General features: G+C 42.6%; 1 protein-coding gene across 2 annotated transcripts in view; it reads left to right on the forward strand.

The window, feature by feature from the left end:
• Positions 1-22,405, forward strand: part of kazn (kazrin, periplakin interacting protein) — a 57,697-nt gene that overhangs the window by 29,130 nt on the left and 6,162 nt on the right. Inside the window, exons 1-13 of one of the 2 annotated variants that reach the window (XM_022229822.2) lie at positions 2,274-2,572; positions 12,803-13,041; positions 14,126-14,225; positions 14,477-14,686; positions 15,566-15,873; positions 16,523-16,751; positions 17,343-17,558; positions 17,943-18,139; positions 18,626-18,738; positions 19,935-20,169; positions 20,669-20,770; positions 20,908-21,074; positions 21,396-21,534. In XM_022229822.2, coding sequence (XP_022085514.1) covers positions 2,512-2,572; positions 12,803-13,041; positions 14,126-14,225; positions 14,477-14,686; positions 15,566-15,873; positions 16,523-16,751; positions 17,343-17,558; positions 17,943-18,139; positions 18,626-18,738; positions 19,935-20,169; positions 20,669-20,770; positions 20,908-21,074; positions 21,396-21,534 — 2,316 coding nt within the window. In that variant the 5' untranslated portion in view covers positions 2,274-2,511. Of the gene's footprint in view, positions 1-2,273; positions 2,573-12,802; positions 13,042-14,125; positions 14,226-14,476; positions 14,687-15,565; positions 15,874-16,522; positions 16,752-17,342; positions 17,559-17,942; positions 18,140-18,625; positions 18,739-19,934; positions 20,170-20,668; positions 20,771-20,907; positions 21,075-21,395; positions 21,535-22,405 lie in introns of those variants that run through there. The other variant, XM_087147504.1, reaches the window with a different exon arrangement.

Here is a 22,405-nt window from a genome sequence, read left to right on the forward strand (position 1 = left end):
AATGTTTCAAAATTTTCTGATACATTGATCCGTGAGCGAGGGGCTCCGCCACAAGCGTCAGAAGGGGAGGGGGCAGGAGGGTCACCGCTTGTTTGAGTGGAGGACACCCTGGCCCCGCCCCCTTTGGCAGGTTCTATTTGGTCCGTAAGTGTGACGTCAGTTCAGTTCAGTTTTACCACGCCCGGCCCACAGAGCATGGAGTTACATGGGCCGTTTTCCAGTACTAAACTTCAACTCAGTCACAGGCTTCAATTTTTTTTTTTTTACTACCTGACTTTGAAATTGTAAGCGCTATAGTAAGTCTGATAGTGCCACAAAACATCATCAAGTAAGATGCAAAAGAACCAAACGTGAATATTACAGTACTTCAATTTAACTTAAACGGTTCAGGCCCACAATCGGGGATTGGTTACGGAGACGACCCTGAGACGGAGACGAAGCTGAGTATTGGAAAACGGCCATGGAACCGGAACCATAGAACCGGAAGTTAACGCGCAACTTTAATGTTCGTCCAATGGGAGCTTGCGATCAGTGGTGCGTCTGCGTGTATGACGATGTCACTTACGAACCGGATAAAGAGGCGGGGCTTAATGGATCGGTCTACTAATGGTGGCTGATGCCATAGTCTCACAACTGCCCCCCCCCCCAACACTTTGAAGATCGTTCCGCCACCGTTGCGCTGCGCAGATCAGCGGCTCCGCCCCTCCGGAAACGAACACGCGCAACCTTCTGGCACCTCCATTTTAGCGGCAGGGAGGCGTAGAGCCAACATATATATACTCCTTAAAAGTGAACTCTGACGGATTAAAAAAATCAGAGACTTTACTATTTTTCGAGTACTTTTCGGAGGGACTTCACAATATTAATTTTCAAAGTTTACATTTCATGCACGTTTGCCCTGCTTTCCTGTAATACTAGACTTTTGAACCCTTACGAATTCCCCTCGCAGTTGCAGAAACATATTCCTCTAAGGCAATGCAGTAATCATGCCCCCTCTGTGCAAAAAGCTCTTGAAATAAGATCGTATTTTAGGGCTACTGTTCTCGTCCTACGCGTCTGGGCAGTATCCTTTAAAATGGAGTCCGCTCAGAATGGCTGTCGACTATCATTCGGTTCTTACACCGGCAAATTCTTACATTTGCCAGCACGTTCAGTTTAGAACTGACAAGCGCAGAGAGACAGCTGTTCGATTGACTTAGAAGCTCAATTTCCCATGGCGTATTTGCCATGAATGGTTTGCATAACATGAATCGTGCGACACCTTGTGAACTGGCCAGGCTGGACGTTGGGAGCTATCATGCAATGATTCATATGAAAATTATAAGAACCATATAATAGGATATTTTATACATGAAGCATAGCTTTATTTACATGATACGATGATTTTCCACCCCTTCTGCAGCAGTTAGCCAGAAATTTTAACATTTTGGGATTTTATGTTTAAGAAAATGTCCATATTTACAAGCCAAAAGCACGATTCCATTCAAGACAGAACAGAAGTACCTGCATAGCTTGTGCACAATGTTCCACATTGTACTTGAGTGTTTTTTTTATTGTTAAACAGCCCATAGTGGCCAATATTTCTTCAAAACATCATTGATGGGTGATTTTAGAGTGCCTGTGTATCGCCCCGGCCCGCGTGCACACGTTGATGAAAACATCATTACCAAGAATTTAAACACTGCAACTTTCTTTTCAATTGCAATGAAAAACGTACTTGATCTGTTAGATGTTGTTTGTATTGTAAGATAGTAGCATGCATGAAAACAAAATTTAATTGAGCTGAATATCCACTGCATATTAGCCAGATGACGCGGGACATCACAGTTACAGGCAAGTTTCACGGAGGAACTTGTATGAAACAGCCCATTGACTACCGATAGCTTTTCCATCATTATTCCAATGAGACTTACATCTGATAACAACAGAAAATAGTTAACGGTTGAAATTTTTTATTGATAAAATTAATTATACAGCAGTGACCATCATAATTACTATGCAAGTTATCTGTACATTAACAGGTACTTTTGGCGGAGTACTTGTATAGCGCCCCCACCGTTTACATTATCTAAGTAGTCCCAAACAACTCTATTATTTGCTTTATTTTATGCCACACATTATTTTTATTGTTATATAAAGAAGATAGAGCAATTGAACAAAAACAAAATAAGACGGAACAAACTTTTTGGCACGAATTTCGTTCTGCCGAGGAGTGCATGGATATACTTTGGAATTAATGATGTGTCATAGGTCGCACGCCGGCCATCGTACTTTATTGGAACGTCGAGTCGGAATGCAGAATGTAAACGTCCCGTCTGCTCAAAAATCTACAGAAAATTTATATTGAAAACGGAAACTATCGAACACGACAGAGCTCATTTAGTCCGGCCAACTCATCAAAGAGAGGTTATGATGCATCTGGTGGTTGACGAGCGGACTTAGCCGAGAGGACTGAGTGATATACCATTTGGTGTCTTCGAACATGTCGAATCAATAATTACCCTACCCGTCATGGCGGACGTATTTAAAACCGGTCCCGTAGACATAGGGCAAAAGGACTCGCTTGCGACAGGTGCGTAGAATTTTAAGTAAAGGTTTTTCTTTGATATTACTTCTTAGAATATCGGAAAAATTTCAATCTCATTGATCTCTTCTCTCTTCATGTATAATAGCTGCGTGGTTGGGACAACCAACTCGGCTGTGTTAAGTGGGTTTTGTACAAATGTGACCATACAAAAAAAATTAGGAAGTCGTGACTCATTTGATTTTCCGACATTTTATTGTGGCACTGGCAGTGTGGATAGACTTGTCAGAGCGTGAGAGAGATGTTTGTCAGCCATTATGCTGCAGTTGTGTTGAATAGAGTAGCTTGGATCCTTGTCACTTTTGAATTTCTAAAAAAAAATAAAAAAATTGGACAAGATCTAGTGGGGATTGTAAATTTGGGACCCTACAATAGAAGGGAGAGTTACATTTTAACTTTTGAATTGACCTTGGTAGATGACTGTGACATCATGCTCAATAATTGTAGGATAGGGTTACTATTGTCAAAAGGGGTAGGGTTTTGAGTTTTGAGGGAAATTTTGAGGACAAACTTTGAGTGTTTTAACACTAGACCCGTAAACAGGGCCCGATGAATACTCCTCCGTCGTATGGAGGAGTATTCATCGGGCCCTGTTTACGGGTCTATTTTAACACATGCCACGTGGTGGATTCAAATTTGCATGGTTAGTTTGTCAGTAATAAAAGTCACATTTTCTCACAATTTAACATTTGGAATTTTCAAAAAATAGGGTCAGCGGAATAAAGAGAGTGTTGCCTTTTTTTTTCACTAGTCCGCAGGATTTTCACTTGCTCACTGGACATTGTTCAGCAAAACAGTGACTGGCTTTTTCCAGGTTTTTTACCATTACTTTAGAATCATCCTGTCACTTATAAAACATTAAAAGTAACAATAAACGACAGTTTCAAACAGATGGGTGTCTCTTTAGTCGCCCACTGCACTTCAATGTATTCACTAGCCTACCTCCCATCTTTGAAATAACAATTTTGCCCCCCCACTTTATCGGCCTAACAGCCGTTGGAGGTACATTGCAACTTCATAAGTGTATTCTTTTCAGTCTAATGACCGGCACTTGCCCCCCCCACTTTTAAAACCGTTCTGCTGCCGTTGATGCCGACGTAGTGCCAAGGCCTGGCAATTACCGACCAGATCTGGTTCCCTATTTTCCGTTACAGGGCTGTGTGGGGCAGTCGCAAATATTGCACAAATTTATTGGCCTAGTCCATCCTGATTTCATTTGTCCTTTGAGTGAGATCCATTCATAGGAGAGTCTACTCAGGAGGTAATACATTAAATCTGCTAGGGCTGAGTCAATTCGAACAATTTGATCAAATATCCGAATATTCAGTCTTACCCACTGGCAGATTGTTGATGATTAAATTATAATTATTGTAATCACTATGACAGCTTCTCACCTCTAGGAGTATCTCCAGCCACGATTTTAAGCAAGATTTAAGTGACAATCAATACTTCTTGTCCTGTTGAGCATTTCAATTCCTTCTAAATTTTTTAATGAATAGTTTACTTATTTAGTCTATGTAAGAAATCTGTGCTTTCCATTTGAATCTGCTTGAAACAAGCCTCCATATTGCAATTTTTCTCATTTAAAACAAAAGAAAATTCTCCCTTCCTTTTCATGAATTTTCATGATCAATTTGCACCTGTCTACTCCGATGAATAATTTCAAATTCACGATTGAACACATAGAATTATACATGTACCTCACCAGATTCCGAAAACTATTGAAAGGGAGGCTTGGAACGCACGGAAGTATAAAACAGTCTGGTGACATCCTAATCGACAAGTTGCAATATATACAACAGATTATGGAATAAGATCAAAAATGGCCTCCACGTGAATGGGGTCAATTGATAGCACCCTAACATGTCAAATTTACAAGGGAAACTATTGAAGTGTTAACTTTGGAAAATACGCATCAAACTAAACTGACTAGGTGCTTGCAAAGATGATGAACAAAGAAATGGACTGGAGCGGTATTTGAACCTTCAACCTCTGAAATACCATACCAGTGCTCTACATGTACCAACTGAGCTACATGTATCCAGCCCTATCATTTATAAGCCTATGTTGGTGGCTCTTCCCATTTGTTAATATCTTTGCGGGGGGGGGGGAGGGGAGACTAGCCAAAAACCATTAAACCTGAAACACCTTGTAGCCAGGGATCATGTCCCAATAACATGATACAACCTATACAGTACTTATAGGAAATGGTGAACAGGTGCTTTTTGTTTTCATTTAATAAAATGTATGCTGCTTTATTTGTGACTCATAGCTTTGGAGGAGTTTTCAGAGAAAGAACAGGCACTAGACCCGGTACTGTTGTCCAAGAACCAATTTGCAATGACTGATGTACACGTATCGACATACACATTTTTGCCTTTATAGACAGGTACCAGTATACGAGTACAGTCATTTGCAAACGTTTAAGACCACCTGGAATTTTATTGGTACTTCTGTCACTGGGCCTGCATGACATTGTCTCATTGAATGATTACTTAAAACATGTTTTTACAGTGGTGCATAACATCAGTGCAGTGTTACATACATGTACATGTACTGTGCCCATTAAATGAAATTTGTTGCAAAGGCAGGCCTTGTAAAGTTGTATGACGTTTTTTCTGTAAAGCAGCATATCTATAGGTAAAAAAGCCAGTCCAAGTAATCAGAAATTAAAGAAAGGCACTCTAAATATTAGACTGTTAACATTTCAGATCATGGAAATGTAGTCAAATACATGTACATGTAGCTAAGGTTACGCATTGAAAATAAACATAAGTTGCCATGATTGATTGGTTTTAAGTTTGGTTTTCTTCAGGTTAATGCATTCTGCATGGGTGGTCCTAAACTTTTGCAAATGACTGGAGTTAGACTCTGCCAAAGGTTTATTTTTAGCCAGGTTGTAAAACCCTGATGTCACCTTACCGGGCAGGATATTACAATAAAACTACCCCTTCCCCATTCAGGGTGCTTTGGGTCAACCCAGAGTGATTTTCCTATTGACCCTTTATATAGGTTGAATATAACATGAATACAGTTTTAAAAGTACAAATTATTCTCATAGTGAGTATCTTTTTCAAATAAATGTGTCATATTTATTTATATAGCACCGTTTAATTGTTTGGAAAGTTTTTGGCATGGAGCAATATTTGCCAGGGAAGTCCATGTGCTGTGGCCGAGTCAGGATACCACACTTGACACTTCATCAACCCCGGCAGACCTGCCAGACAGTGTTTGTACAAAACCAGTAGGAACACAGAAGGGCGTCACCCACACACTGGGAGTATACAGACATCGAAAGCTCCTACATGTACATTGTATTAAGACTTCCGCTTCATGTAGGTCTTCATTGTCACAGAGAACCATTGGTGAAGAGAACCCTGTGAATAAAAGGGCTTAATTAATTAATGTGTCATATCTACATGTATGGTATATACATGTACATGTATGTACATGCCTGTAGTACAATATTCTACATATTGTACACTGTAGGCCTGCATGTCAAATTTTGTTCAAAAACATAGCTTTTCATAGATTCACATCCACGTCTTAAAGTGTAGCCGCAATGCATTTTTCTTCGACCAAGTTTTTCTGCTTATTTGTACCGGTTCTTTTCTTCAATGTATGAAAACTCTTAGGTAGTACACTCCTACGTATGTTTGGTTAAATGTTTTGAAAAGTGCACACTTTTAAACAGTCAAAATTATCCACGTTTTCCCAGACAACTGAGGGCACTGTTGCTGTGAATCATCTAGGGAAGTCATGGCCCAGTGCATAGGTATTTCTGTTCAAATTATGAAGCCAGAATTTACTAACTGAGAGCAATTCTGAGAGAGGGATTGATGGTTCCTACATGTAAATTCTTATTGATAGATGCACATAAACAACAATGTATCAGCAAAGAAGAGAAAACATAGCTCAGGAAAATCTACAAAGACACAGGACTTTTGTTGTGTACAAACCATGTATAACATTGAGGCTTCTTCCTGGGATGACATCACAGTTTTGCTCATGAATATTGATATACTCATTAGCATAAAAACCAAAAAGGCATCGAAATACCCTTTAAAATGGTCAAACTGTGGTTGAAAATAAGGTTTACTGAGGCACAAAGATGCATTTTACAGGTTTGTAATCGGAAACGTTGAGTGCAGTCACCCTTTAAACTTGAGTGTGCGCTCCAAGAAATTTATTATACCTGTACATGTATGAACGTTAAAATATTTCAGTTCACCGTGTTTGCATTGGTTTCCAGGAGGTCAGGGAGTACATTGTGCAGTAGAGTGTGTACATATATGTATGATTCATGCCAACCTGTCCATGACCTCATTCCAAATCGGCAAGACATCCCAACATGGGTGAATACATGTACATGTTAGACCAGTTGACTTCCACTGGCAGTCAAAGCTTTTATTGTACCATGTTGAAAGAAAGCGTGCACTCATCATTGTGCAGTACTGATAATCCAGCAGGTTCAACTGGCAGCGTTGGCCGTGTCCGAAACGGGCTTCCAGAGCTACAGCTAGGTCTATTGTCTACGCGTCTCCTCGCATTTCCAATGGAGCGAAGACCTAGACCTACATGTAGCTGTAGACAAGAGATTTGGATGCAGCCTTTGCATCGCAAAGGAATCAACCACCAGTCATGCTCTCTCATGTGAGAGATAAATTTATACCGTTCAGGACTGGAAGATGCGATACAAGAGGGTGGGCCACTTGGGGGATTCAGAGGAGACATTGGCAGAGACAAGGATACTTTGGGAGAAAACTTATCATAAAACGTGGCAGCCGAATGCTGCAGTCTTCCTGTTGTTTCATTTCTGTTTTGTTTCTGCGGCACAACAGAATGGAGGGCCACTTCTGAGCTGGCCTCTGAGAGACATGTTGGGGCATGGAGGAATAAAAACAGGGTTGGGGCAAGGTCAGCTGCTTTTCACCCCACACAAGTGGTCCTTCATGCACGGCCTTGCCTCTGGCTGCCCCACAACTCCACTGTCTGAAAGTGCACCTCACTGGGGCATACAGTACTTTGATTAGGGCTGTCCTTGCTCTTTTGTCCATTTGGGATCACTCATCCGTGACCACATCTCTATGACTTGCTTTGCAGTCCGATCACAGTTTTTCGTGGGGCTCATCCACTATTAATTTTTGGTTGTTTTGAGATGTCTTGTTTCTGTCAGTCCAACCCATTTTGCCTTCCCTCACAAAGTATATCCTATGGTAATGTTCCTCAAAAAACCACATTATTGGGAGGATTTTTTTTCTTCATATGTCCTGAGGGGAGAACCAAGTCAAGTTTTCTCTTGTAATCTTGCATTCTGTCTTTTGGGTAATTCCAGAAATTAGGTAGGTCCAAAAGGGTGACATTTTTGTGTCCCTGTTACATCTAACCTTTATTTGACATGGAAATATCACTGAAATTGATTTCAAACTATTACTACATGTATTTGTTAAGCAGGTGATTAGAATTAATTTATTACTCTTTGAAATTAGAAAAATGTTCTGAACTTACAAAATCATATGTCAGATGTGACAGGGACACGAAAAAGAAAATGGACCCCTAATTTCTGGAATTACCCTTTTCCGTTGTGAATGCGCAATTATCATACTCTGTTAATACAGCGCTTTGAGCATCAGTTGTAATGGATATGTGCGCTATATAAATATCCACAATTTTCGCCTTTTTTGATTAGTGTAAATTTGTTCATTTCCTCCCTTCCTGTAAAAAAAAAGTCACTATATTCTTGCAACCGGAGTTTTTACGAGAATGTGACACCCAAAGCTGAAGCCAGCGCAGAACTTAAGGCCATCCTAGTGGTCGTTAGCTTGCAAAAGTTTTTAAAGCCAGATTCATGAACTTCAAACCTGGTTCACCCTGTGTTTTTATTCTTTCACAGCAATTCATTACCTAACCGAGAGTCTAGTTGATACATGTGTTTGATTAGTGTAGAATTCTGCAGGGTTTAAAGGTGTTGATACAAATCAGTTTATGGTATATCAAGGATTGGTGTTGGCTTCTGAGGACAATATTGCAGAAAAATGACTTAATGTCACTTTAAAAAACCTTTGCACCTTTGGCTTTATCATGTACATGTACTAGTATGTCATTACTCTAGGGCTGAGTCAATTTAAATAATTTACTATTTGAATATTCAACCTTCAATTTGATCAAATATCGGAATATTGGGTCGTACCAACCGGCAGATTGTTGATGAACAAACCATATACAAAATTAGTTGCAATAATGCCCACAATTGTACATATGTACATTATACATGTAATCACTATAATAGCTTCTCACATCTAGGAGTATCTCCAGCCACGATTTAGCAAGATTTAAGAGACGAAAAATACTTTCCCTGTTGAAAATTTCTAGCCCTTTTAAGTTGTTTAACAAATAATTACTTTTTGAATCGTAAGATTGCTGACGCTTTTCATTTGAATCTGCTTGAAACAAGCCTCCATAGTGCAATTTTTCTCGTATAAAACAAAGGAATATTTTTCCTTTTCCTGAATTTTGAATTCAAATATTCGAATTCGGAAAAAAAAATTCAAATATTTGATAATCGATCAAATATTTGGTTATTAGGATATTAGGCAACTCCTTTATTACTCACGTCTTTTGCAATATACATGTATGAGGGGGCTATCTTCTGGAAAACCCCTACAAGAAATATTTTCAACCGTGTTACATGCACATGTGTGTTGCACTCGACACATGGCATCTCCATGTGAGACTACGGCATTCACAAGTATCGAACACTGGCTGCGGCTCTTCACCGTTGCCTCTTTTGATCAAAATTTGAAGCCCTAGTCGCAGGAGACGGGACCGGAACATGGCTACCCCCCGTCATGCACCACCCCATACAATCTAAATTGATACACAGGCTGTGCTGGGTAGACATACAGGTACATATGTACATGTGTGCCTATACAATCAATTGTACATGTACCGGTATATCTCTCAACAGGCAAGCGTGTAACCTGTATGTACATACAGTACATGTTCTTATTACCGAAAATGGCTCTCTTGGGTGACAAGCCTATAGGAACATACGCAAACTTTACTGTCCCATAATTCAATATTCCCTAATCTGATTTGAACCAAAGTTTGTATGTTTTCAATTTAGACCCTAATCTATCATCTCTCAAAATGTGGACAATAAAATTTGGCCTCCTTCTGGTAGTGGGAGCATTAGGGAGACATTGAAATGTCTCCCTAAGGTTGAAAATTTTACCACAAAATGTCTCCCAAGTGACCTATTTGGAAATATTCATGTTCTGGTATATTTGCAGGTGGAAAATGAAACCAGTTCCAAGTACACTGTAGAACTGTGATTCCTGAATAGAATCCAGATGGATTCCATATGTTGGAATCAATGAACATCTGGTTCCACTTAAAAACAGGACAATGTCTTTTAACACCAGGAAAAAGAACATTGTATTTTACCGTCAATCTACTGGTACACTGTGCAGGTGCTGTAGATTTTCACAGATGTATTCATGAACCCAATTCGAAGAGTTAGTTTTTTTTTTAAAACTCAGTCAGCTGAATTTTTAAGCTCAATCACGACTGAGCGGGCTGGCCTCCAATGGCAGGAGACCCAAGTACTGTGCACGTGTCTGTTTGGGAGTCAGGAAGATGACCAATCTTCATGTGATCAGAACGGAATGGTCCCGCGTAATTGGTTCTATCCTGTGATGGAGCATGGTACTGCGGGCTGTGTAGTGAGGTTGGAGGCAGTACAGTGTAGCCCATGCATCATGGCATGGGGACTGCCTAATGTACATTTTTGCTTTGGAATTCAAAGTGTACACATTAGGCTATACATTCCAGAACTGCGGAACCTGCGGACTACATGTACGTGTAATTCTTAAACCTGGTTTGAAATTCAGACTACCTGCCAACCAACAAGAACATGTATATCTACCTGTACATGTACGTGTACATGTACATGCAGTTCACAAGATGCAATGAAACAAGTACATGTAACTTACTGGTACTAGGATATGTACATGTGCATTGTGCTTACATGTACATGGTATGTGAAATGTGTGCACATGTACATGTATACAGTTGAATCTTGTTTATAAGAGGGCTGTAAATTAATGCAGCATTTGCTTACAGATTATAACAGGACATACATGTACATGTATTTACATCTACATGTACATGTACATGTATTTACATCTACATGTACATGTACATGTATTTACATCTACATGTACATGTACATGTATTTACATCTACATTGGTAGGTTCCTGTTATAACAAAGCAAGGTCATGAGGTTCAACTGTTTGTACCGGTAGGCACATACATGTACTTTATACACATATTACGCAACTTTTGGCCAAATGGTGTGTGGCGAACTGAAGGACGCTGAAGGACTGTGGTGACTGATGTCAAGTTGCATTAACCACATGAACGTGTGTTCCGGTAGGGCTACATGAACATGTTTATGTACATGGAGCAAAAAAGATTCCTCGTTTCCTCAAAGGCGATAGTTTCATGGCGTATCTGCATCAATTATTTTGCAACTTACACTTATGTGCCCCTACAGGTATTTATATGTAATCCCTGCAGGTCTGTGTCCTGGTTTTGTGGGCTGTAGTTAAGGTTTGAACACTTAGTCTTGTTAACAGTACATTTCTGGTCCATGTATTGAAAAACACATCGTCGATACTTGATGAGGTGGAAATGTATTCACAACCACCTGTTCAGGAGTCTCCTTTTTTTTAAAAAATCTGTCCGTGGAACAATGTGGATTATTTCGTTCCTTTGTCAAAATGTACAAAGTCAACATCAAAAAAATCTTACAACATGCTGCTATAAGGAGATTACTCTCAAGGTCCCAGTCTTTGGAATCGTGTCTTTTCCCCTTTTTCTATCTTTTTTTTTTTATCTGAAACAAAAATTTCCAATTTTTTTGTTTGAATTGAAAGCAATTTTGAAAGGCCCAAGAACCTTGTTGAAATGTTGGTCTGGTTTACAGTTGTGTGCTGAAAGAAATAATTTCTGGTGTTATTCTTCATGCAAGGCAATGATTACATTCATTTGTACCAAAGGCCGTCATTTCTGGCGTGGTGTCCAGCTCAAATGTACATGTACATTACAAATAAAGACAAACTTTGGATTTCTCATCTGAAGTTAATGAGCATGCTTGTCCTGTCATGAAAGTCGTTAGCACTGTCAGAAACTGTGGACCTCGCCTGTTGAAAATTTACAATCTCCCCGTCCGTTACACCTGTATGGTAAATCCAAAATACTGGGTGCAGTGGAAATACATGTAGGACCCCAGATGACACTAAGGGGCGTCAGTTTGAAAATCTTTTCCTGGGGGAGAACAGGCAAGTTTTTTTTAACCTTGGCTGCCAAGGGAGGGGCAGATCTTGTAATCCGAGATCAAACCCTGGCATGCATTCCCTTGACTGGATAGTATCCTACCTGTGTAGTTTGCCCTGGCAGTCAAAAGGCCACTGCCGTGAAAATATTTACTTTACCAGCATTTTTGCGTCAGAATGAAGTGGACGCAGCGGAATGCACCGCACGTCATGCAGCAGTTGGCAGATCGTGCACTTTACGTGTATATACCGTCATGCACTTTCGGATGTACATGGGTACATTTTCTTTCAAGTTTCCAGTGATGTGACATAACACAGCATATACGATGCATGTAAGTGTACATGGGTGGGACCCCTTTCTGACCGTGAACTTGAAGGCAACTTTTGGCCCCATGACCTGTATAGTGTGCTTAGTATGCACACAAGCCATGTACATGTACATGCAAATGTATGTTGTATAAATTACCAGTACATAGATGTACTGAAACCTGACACATGCTGGCATCACGAGGCACTTCAAATACAAGAGATGTAGGTTGATGCACAATCATTGATGATGTGACTATAATTGATGGACCTTGCTACAAAATTGGTACATGTACTTGTATTACTTGGACATTGTACCACTCTGTACATATTGGTACAGTTAAAAAATCAATCTTTGTCAAAAACAACCCCCCAAAAAACCTCTCTTTTGGAGGTTGTTTGTATTAACTGTGGTTATTTGTTCATGAGTTTCTGACAAAACTTGTGGTGTTGACTTTGAGGAAACTTTAGTGACTAGTACATTTGATATCGGCTGATTGGCCAATTACTTCCTTCGTGCATATCATGGACTCGGACTGGTTGATACGGTGCTTTCCCTCTGTTCGCCCACAGCCATTGAGTCATTGGATTCCCTCAATGACCAGATCGTCCAGTTCATGTTCACGCCCAAGTCGTCGGAATGCGACGTCAGCACGCCGGTGAGCGAGTCGGTGCACCCGCCGGCCAGGGACTCCCTCAAGGCCAGCCTGGCGCTGATGCGCCGGCTGCTGGTGGATGCGCAGATCAAGTATAGGCAGATGGCGGAGGAGAACAAGAGACTGTCGTGCACAAAGCCGGAGAAGCCTCAACAGGTAGGAATGCAGTGACGCAGCGGCGCTGCACTTTGTTTCATTTGCTGTACGGGCTGTCTGCGTAAAAAGTTTACCGAGATAAAAATTACTGTAATGGCAAAAGCACTATACTTCATACATGTATATGGGAAAGAGAAATAATTATGTCTTTAGAAAGGGCAGAATGTCCTCTTTGCAATGGTATACCGGTACAGCTTGTGATGTTATTCACGCAGATAAACTAACTACTGGTAGACCGATGTTAAGGGCACTGAAATCGGCACTGTGACAAGTTTGCATATTTGATTAACAGCGCTCAACCAGGCACGTTTGCAGAATACCAAATGCCTTTGCTTTAAGAACACATTCTTGAAAACAAGGAATGTACCTAAATCAATCTGCTTTGTTTTCGCTACTTACTTCACAAGTTTAATATGCTGTGCCCTCCACAGGGCCGTCATTCCTGTCAATGCACATCTGACATTTTTATGTGCCGTAATTTTTATATCGTGGCATACTTTTTCTGTGGACACCCTGTTTATTGGCATGCACATGTAAGTACATACAACGCAATGCGTACTTGTTTTAGTTGGGATAGGAATTTATATCATCGTCAAGCAAAATCTAACGTGACTCGCACAGAGTCAAAAAGTTCGTGGTAAATTACACTGTAGCCTGTGTAAAATATCAAAAAGGGTCGACAAATTTAGCTCGTTGTGATTGGCCAGCGCATTGAAAATGCTTGGGGGTGCACTATTGTGAATTGCACGTATTTGGAAGTACAATGTACATATACATGTATTTGAAAAAAAAACAGTTATGTACAGGGTAGTTTTGGTCCAGAAATTCCCTATCTAATTTTTGAATGATTCAATAAAAATGTGTTATCAACATTCAAACAAGATTGCTTGTTTTGAAATCACCAGAACAGGATTACAGCTCAAGTCATAAGGTAGATGTGAATATTTGGCCCCACGGAATTATTAAATAAAATATGCCAATGAGTTTGCACCTTTTGAGGCCAGACGCCCATTATCTGTCAATGATGTTGATCCCAAACAATGTAGCTGTATTGTTTATATTTCAAACTTTCCGGATGGATAAGGTTACAGTGACTGAACTAACTGACACCAACAAGAGACTGAGTTACTTCAGTGCCGATGGAAGCACAGGCAGCAGTCCCGATAACGACAAGGGAAACTCAGGTAAGCCATCAGATCGTGCAAGTGCTCAAAGTATGTTAATGGTGTGCTGTACGTGTATAAAGTTTCATTCATTTTATCCAGCTGCTGTTGATTGTCCTGTGAAGCACAGGGCGCCAGACGTCGGCGTCTGTTGAACTTCGTTGCGTCTGTCAGGGTTAGGCTGACGGGAGATATATATCCAGTCCTTGTTGAAGTCACGTTGTGGCATACTGAGAGTTCTACCATGCTTACAGTTCCCCGATTTGCCACAGAATGGGAGAAGCAGCAGGGAGAGAGCGAGCTCCAGAGACTGAGAGACAGGTGCTGCCACCTAGAGCGGGACAACATGACCCTGATGAAGCAACTGGACGACCTGCGGGCGCTGGACCACAGCCACGTGGAGATACCCAGCGCCGGGGAGCTAAAAATCCAGCTGACGCAGACGGAGCACGATCTGGCGCGAGCGAAAGAGGCCCTCACAGGTACGGAAAGTGTCATCCGCAGTAGTCCTCCTTTTTTTTTGCAAGATGCAAAATTTACACTCGGCGGGTTAGGGCTTTTCAGTCTGTGCACCTTTTTTTTTTGTCAACGCGGTAAAAGGTTGATCGGTCTTTGTCGTTTTCTTGCGTATACTTTCGGGAGGGGAAGATGGAATATTCTTGAAAGCATGATTAAAAAGTAGATGACTTCCAAGGCAAATGGTATTAGCTCGCCATCCTCTTCATAGCCCGGCTATCAACAGCATGTAAATTGTTGTGATTCTTATTCCCAGTTCATGTGGGTTAGTCCCATCGTAACGCACCGGTTTGGCATTTCAAAAAGGCAAGGTCTTTAGAGAACAAACCACCCGATGTCACGCCAGCTCAAACATGCTCAGTGCATGCGAGTCGACGTACTGCCGCTCCGATAGGGTCACCCAGGCATACTGACCAATCAGTAGTCTTGTTAGATATGATGTCATGGCATGGCTGAGTGTCTTGCACCTTCAGTTATCAATTGTGGCTCTACTGTTACTGTGGAGAGTCAGTGATTGGCATACCGAGTGGTTCCCCCCCTTATGTTTAACTGGGCAATGCGAATATAGCCACACTGTTACCCACCTCACCATTGGTCGTAATTTTAACAATACATTTTTACAAAAAAATCATTGTATTTACTTATAAACATTTTTCATTCAAAGTTCTAAAATAGTAATGAGATTGGTTACAGTGTGACCCAATTGCTACTTTTCGTGGAATTGCCCAAATGTGAAATGTTGCACGTTATACCATGCCCCATCGCTGCATTTTGGATATCGCTCGTTTGTTAAATGGGCGCTGAAAGTCTTATTGGTGTTGTGTGTTGCCCCTTCTCCCTTCCAGCGATGAAGTCAGATCGTAAGCGGCTGAAGGGGGAGAAAGTGGACCTGCTGAACCAGATGAAGCAGCTCTACTGCACCCTGGAGGCCAAGGAGGAGGAGATGCGGGACTTCATCCGCAACTACGAGCAGCGGGTCTCGGAGAGCGACGAGAGCCTGCGCAAGGTGATCGCCGAGAAGGAGGAGGTGGAGAAGGACCGCTGGGAGATCTTGAAGCGGGCCCGGGAGGCTGCCGAGCGATCGGTGTCGTTACGGGAGCAGCTGGACAGGAGAGAAAAGGAGAACGAGGCCATGGAACAGGAAATAGACAAGGTAGAGATCGGTGTTGTAGCTGAGTACTCAGCAAGAGTTTTGCGGTCGAGTACTTAATAAGAGTGTTGTGATTAAGTACTCAACGGGAGCATGGTAATCGAGTACCTGCAAAGAATTGTAACCAAGTACTTAACAAGAGTGTTGTCCAGTTGCCAGGTTTTTTCATGGAGTACTCACTGAGTCCTTAACAAGAGTGTTGTAATCGAGTAATCAAGGGGAGTGTTGTAATCGAGCACTCAATAGTGTTATAATCAAGTATATAGTATGTACTCACCAAGAGGGTTGTACATCATCAAAAGAGTTGCAGTCAAATACTCAACAACACAGATCCAGTCAAGTTTTCAATAAAAATGTTTCAGTGGAATACTCAGCAGGAGTAGTGCAATACTCCTGCTGAGTATTCCACTCGAGTAGTCATACATGTAGTAATGTTGTACATGCAGTTGAATACTCACCAGGAGTGTTACAGTCGCTCAATCTGTTATTCGTCAGCCTGCATCTTATTACATGTACACTGTAAATGTATGTGCCCTGCAGTCCTATTAATACATTGAGAGAATAGCTGCTGTACTGTAGTTAGGCAAACCGCAAGAATACGATTTGGATTTTTGTGCGTATAAAATGCTGGGGCGTATTTTCTCTTTCGCAGTTGAAGGAGCAGTTGACGGCAGAAAGACGCAGCTTCCACCATCCCCAAACACCCACCATCACGCTGACCAGCACCCCGGCCACCACGCCGGATATGGCCGACCTGGGCTTCCCCCACCTGCACCGGCCGGTGTCCAAAGCCAACAGCCAGGCTTCCACGTCCCTGTCGGACCACCTCCCCGCATCATCGCTGGCACAGAACGACTTGGTGTCTCAGCCGGATGTTTCTGGTACCGTAGAGTGCAACTCAAGTAGTGCTTTATGTTACTTTGATTTTAATCGCTATATGAAGGAAAAGGTTCCTTGGAATAATACCCATTCATTTCTATTAACTGTTGGTAGCAACATCATTTAGACATCTTCAAGCAAATATTCCTGCAGTTACATTGTTAACATTGTTGTGTTTGAGTCTTTCACAAGTTCCGTCCCAAGGCCAGTCACAAGGCCCTTCCCAAGGCCAGTCACAAGGCCCTTCCCAAGGCCAGTCAGAAGACCCCTTCCAAGGCCAGTCACAAGGCCCTTCCCAAGGCCAGTCACAAGGCCCTTCCCAAGGCCAGTCACAAGGCCCTTCCCAAGGCCAGTCACAAGGCCCTTCCCAAGGCCAGTCATAAGTAACAGGGTGAACAGTGATAAAAGAATGCTTTTGTCACAGCTCATTTCAATAGCTTGTGAATTGGCTCAAGACAGAATGACTTGTGACGGACTTGCAGGGACTTGTGGTGGGCTCGAATCCAACACTGATTGTTAATGATGAATTGCTTCCTGAACAAAATGAGATTTAAAGAAACAAAATGTGAACTGCTATCGATGTCTCGTTGCAGACGTCACACTCGGCGAAAGCACCAGCACGGAGCATCTGCTCTCCACGACGTCGGACGGCACGGCGCGGTCCAACGAGGACATCCCCTACGAGGTCACTGTGCCCCGAGGCGGGGAGAAGAAGAAAAAGCCCAAGAAGCAGTCCAAGAAGTTCAACTCCCTCTCCAAGATTTTCGGCAAGAAGAACAGGTCGGCCCTGGAGCAGCTGGTCTTTGATGGTGAGGGTGTTTCTTGGCCCCTTTGCAGGCATCCCGCGGTCATCATGGAAAAAAAAAAACAGGGGGTGGGAATGTCCTGGAAAGTCATGGAAAAGTCGTGGAAAATGGGGAAAAAATAGAGCGTCATGATGCCATTGTTGGAGAGAAAAAAGAAATGTTCAAGTCTTGAAAATCAAGATTGTGCAAGGGTTATTTTTGATGCAGTCTGTAGTGCGTTAGTGGCTGCGGCAGTCTTCCGGTTCCTATTACCAAGCAACTGTTCTCTGCAAAATGATGTCAAATATCATGGAAATTGTCCTATTTCAGTCCTGGACAAGTCATGGAATTTGGCTTCAGATTTGGAGTCGGTTTGTAATGGTAGTCATTGTTCTTTATTTTCTGCAGACACTCACATCGCGAGGAACAGCTCGTCCATTTATGACAGCACGCTAGACGACCGCGAGAAGCTCCGCCTGGCCGAGAAGTGCCGAAACACCCCCATGACGCAGTGGAAGGCTGACATGGTGGTGTCGTGGCTGGAGATCACCATGTGCTTGCCGCAGTACAGCCAGAATTGCCAGGAGAACATCAAGAGCGGGAAGGTACGAAAAGCAGTGGGCGGGGCTTCGCCGGGGCGAAGGGGCAGTTTCTTCTGTTGGGAAAGCCAAGGCCAAGTTGTTGATGGAAATTTTGTAACATATTTGGTCCCCGCAGCATCTGTGTTTCAACACATTTGCAGTCCCTACATATTGTTTGATTTGCACACCTGGCAATCTAGTGCTCACTAGCAGATCCATTGGACCCATCAGGGCTCAACCCACCAGGAGCAAAATTTTGTTTTAGAAAATAAGAAAAAAAATTGGGGGACTTTTTCACTTCCCATCCTTTTAGAAGCCAGAACATTTAGCCTCACTACTAAGACCGGCCACAAAAGGTCACGTAAAGAGATTTCCAAATATTTTGCCCCACTCCTCCAAAAAAAAAAAATCGCCTCTCCCAGAAAATTTGGCATTCCATGCATCTGTAGATGATATATGGGCCCTGTTGCACTGGCATAAAATGTGGCCTTACATCATAATCTGTTGCAGGTCTTGCTCGGGCTCTCGGACGCCGAGCTGGAATCCGGCATGGGAGTAAGCAACGTCCTGCACAGACGCAAAGTCCGACTTGCCATCGAGGAGCACAGACCAGGAGTCGAAATGTAAGCCACTCTGTCCTTCTTTTACTCATGTTGGAGGCCTCCATGCATCGGAATTGTCTGAATGAAGTTTCCTTTGTAGACGTTTCTTCCTTTTTTTTGTGGAATTGCTTGATTTTGAATATTTTATTTGTCGAAATACGAAGGTGACAGACGGAGACTGAATATACATGTAGCGTACCAGTTGACTGATGCGTTAACTCTTGCCCTATGGCATCCTTAACAGTCACTGGTAATAGGCATGCATGTACGTGTCTGTACAACACACATACAATAGCTTGAACATGCAGTGTGGAATGGGAGAGGTTTGCTCGTTGATAAGCCTTTTGCGAGGTCAAATTTGAATAAAATCTGGTACACTGAGTGATGAGATTGCACATAAACGTAGTAATTTGAATTCCCCAGACTTAAGACACTGTTGCTATACCTCGTGATTCGGGGCAAGCTTTTGCATAGCGACCACCTTCTCTGGAATGGACTGGTTCCTTTGTGCCCTTCTTATCCATTGAGAACAGTGTATTGTTGCAAGACGTCTCTTATGTAACTGAGCAAAAGCTTGCCCTGAATCACGAGGTATAACAAGAGTGTTTTTAGTATGGAGAATTCAAATTGTTATGTTCATGTGAATTTAAAGAACTCAGTGTACCAGATTCTATTCAAATTTAACTCGCAAAAGGCTTATTGCCCAAGTTCACAGGGGGATGAGCATACGAGATGAGTGTATTCACTGTTAGCTTTGCTTCTAAGGCAGTTTGAAAACAAAGAAGATTTAATTAGAGGAGTAAGATTTGCATAGCAGCTCTTTCGTTACCTTTCACCTCTGTGGCCTGGGTTCAAATCCCATGTGGTCCGGCTTGTGGATTGGGTTTTCAGTCCCTACCTGATTCAGTGGGTTTTACCCAGAATATTCCTGCGGAGTTTTCCTCCCACCTCTGAATGACTTGTGATGGACTCATGATGGACTTACAGGGACTTGTGATGGACTTGCAGGGACTTGTGATGGACTTACAGGGACTTGTGATGGACTTACAGGGACTTGTGATGGACTTACATGGACTTGTGATGGACTTATAGGGACTTGAAGGGACTTGTGATGGACTCGAATACAACATCGGTGCCAAGGGCGCTTTTGAGGAATCCTTGGTTTCATTACCAGATATATCTCATAACAGTGATCTCCTACATTTCATTTTACATAGCATCTTCCCGAAGGCGGGTGATCTGGACCATCGCTGGGTGGCCCGGACCTGGCTGAACGACCTCGGCCTTGGCCAATACTCGCTGCAGTTTGAGTCGGAGCGGATCGATGGCCGAGTCCTCAACAGCCTCACCAAGAAAGACCTTGAGAAGCACCTCGGAATCACCCGGAAATTCCACCAAGTCAGCTTACTTCACGGCATCGAATTGTTGAGAAGGATCCAGTTTGATAAAGGGGTAAGCATTTAAAGAACGTGGCTTGATCAAGTGAACTGTACACATGACGTATCGGAATGTTTTATTTCGTATTCGTTCCAGTGTCATGTCATACAATTATCCCCTCCATTGCACAAACCTGGCATATTGGTAAACTTGTGCAAAGCATGAATGAGTCCCTGCCTAATGACATTGTAGCATTACTGACATTTCCTGGTGACTGTACAATGGGACTTCCGTTCCTAAGTGCAATGGAACTTCCATTCCTAAGTGCAATGGAACTCCCATTTTGGCAGTGCTGCTGTGTTATATATTCAGAGGAATAGTTTGGAATATTTTCCTTGCTTTGTGAAACCTTTTGAAGACCTCCACTGAAGAGAATGGTTGTGCTTGAGAACTTTTTCACAAGCTCAGTTTCCGCAAACTCGGTTTCAAAACACTGAGGATAGCAACTCCAGCATCTCAAGACAAGTGAACTTGCCAAAATTTCAAAACCTTCTACTTCGTTTGATGAACTTAGGTTCTTGTGGAGAGGCGGACACAGTGCGAGGACATGGACTGTGACCTGGTGGTGTGGACCAGCCAGCGATTGATCAGATGGGCACGCAGCATTGATCTCAAGGTGAGTAATCTACGACTAGAGACCCAGACTTCATGTTTTTATCAACTGAAAGTGTGGACAGTTTAGTACAGAATTGTCCTCGAGGAAAATGAAAATGGCGTCATCGTTTACTGGGTATTCCCTATTCCGTATTTCAGGAGTACGCGGACAACCTTCTGGACTCCGGCGTGCACGGCGCTCTGATGGTGCTGGAGCCATCGTTCGACTCGGACGCCATGGCCAATGCTCTGGGCATTCCTTCCAGCAAGACCATCATCCGACGGCACTTGACCACTGAGCTCAACTCCATTCTTATTCCTGCCAGGTAAGGCCAGCCGCTTGTCACAGAAGCAGTTCCGACTTGTAGCGTTGCTTGTAGTTTCTTGTGGGGAGTCGCATTACAGTCCTTAGTTCTTGTGCAGTGAGACCCTAACAAGGCTTTTTTTTTAAAATTGGAGCTTGTTCAAAGTTGTAATTCATTTGGTTTGATTTCTGATATGTCTGACCAGTTGCGATCACAATCTCTTTGCTGTTTTTTGAGTAGTCACTCGTGTTGGTCACATAGGTCAAGATGTAAAAAAGTACTCCTCGGGTTAATGTGTAGAATACCTATCCTCTGTGGTTTGCCTTGCATCGTAACACTCAGAGCAACTCAAGACGTATTCAGCGGCGCCGGAGACAGTCGTCCCAGGAGGAGCAGCGGAGGGGGGACGCTGGGCCGGTCCTTCCAGAGATCCTACACCAGTCCCCACGACGAGAAGGCCCGATCCAAGCCAACGTTCCGGGTAGGTCTTCTAGCCGACCAAGTTTTTTATCGATCTTAGCTTTGACGTTGCCTCTGATTTGTCAGGCCTACCAGCTGTCTCCTTGCCCGAGATGAAACTTGAAGATGAAGCTGAGAGTTGTGAACGCCAGGAAGATTGCAAGTGCACTGATAAAATGTGACCCACTCGGTGAAAATGAGTCTTAAGTCACCAGAGCCACTTTGGAGTAAAAAGTCCTTTGGGATAATTTTGCGCAGTGTAAATCAATAAAAACCCACAGCATTCTTCACCATGGAGTATCCACTTTCATCAGGATGCCAAACTGAGTGATACATCAAAACAAAAAACTCACTTTCCTCTTACCAATGCAAATGAAAACTCAAAAAGTGGCTCCGGCAGCTTATGACTCATTTTCACAGAGTGGGTCACCAATGCAATATGGTGTCATGAACATGTAAAATCCCTCATTATAAAAAAAAAATTGGCCATAGTGATTGCTGATGTGGTAGACCACCATGAGTGACATTGTGGGCATACATGCCTCTGATTTGTCAAAAATCAGGGGATCAATTGGACCACCCAAAAAACTATGACATTCTCCACAGGCTTTTCAGGTGACCTTCAACGAAAATCATTCCTTTGTTGTTGCTTAACCCTATGACTTGTGACTGGTCTTGTGACCGGTCTTGTGACAAGTCTTACGACTGGTCTTGTGACTGATCTTTTAACTGGTCTTTTAACTGGTCTTCCGACTGTTCTTGTGGCTGGTCTTGTGACTGGTCTTGCAACTGGTCTTGTGACTGGTCTTGCAACTGGTCTTGTGACTGATCTTGTGACTGGTCTTGGGTCCAGGTTTTGTGACTGGGCTTGTGTCTGGTCTCTTGTAGCGGGT

This window comes from Acanthaster planci, linkage group LG16 (assembly GCF_054643075.1).
Source record: "Acanthaster planci isolate LZ-2023a linkage group LG16, COTS_SCS, whole genome shotgun sequence".
Classification (NCBI taxonomy): Eukaryota; Metazoa; Echinodermata; class Asteroidea; order Valvatida; family Acanthasteridae; genus Acanthaster; species Acanthaster planci.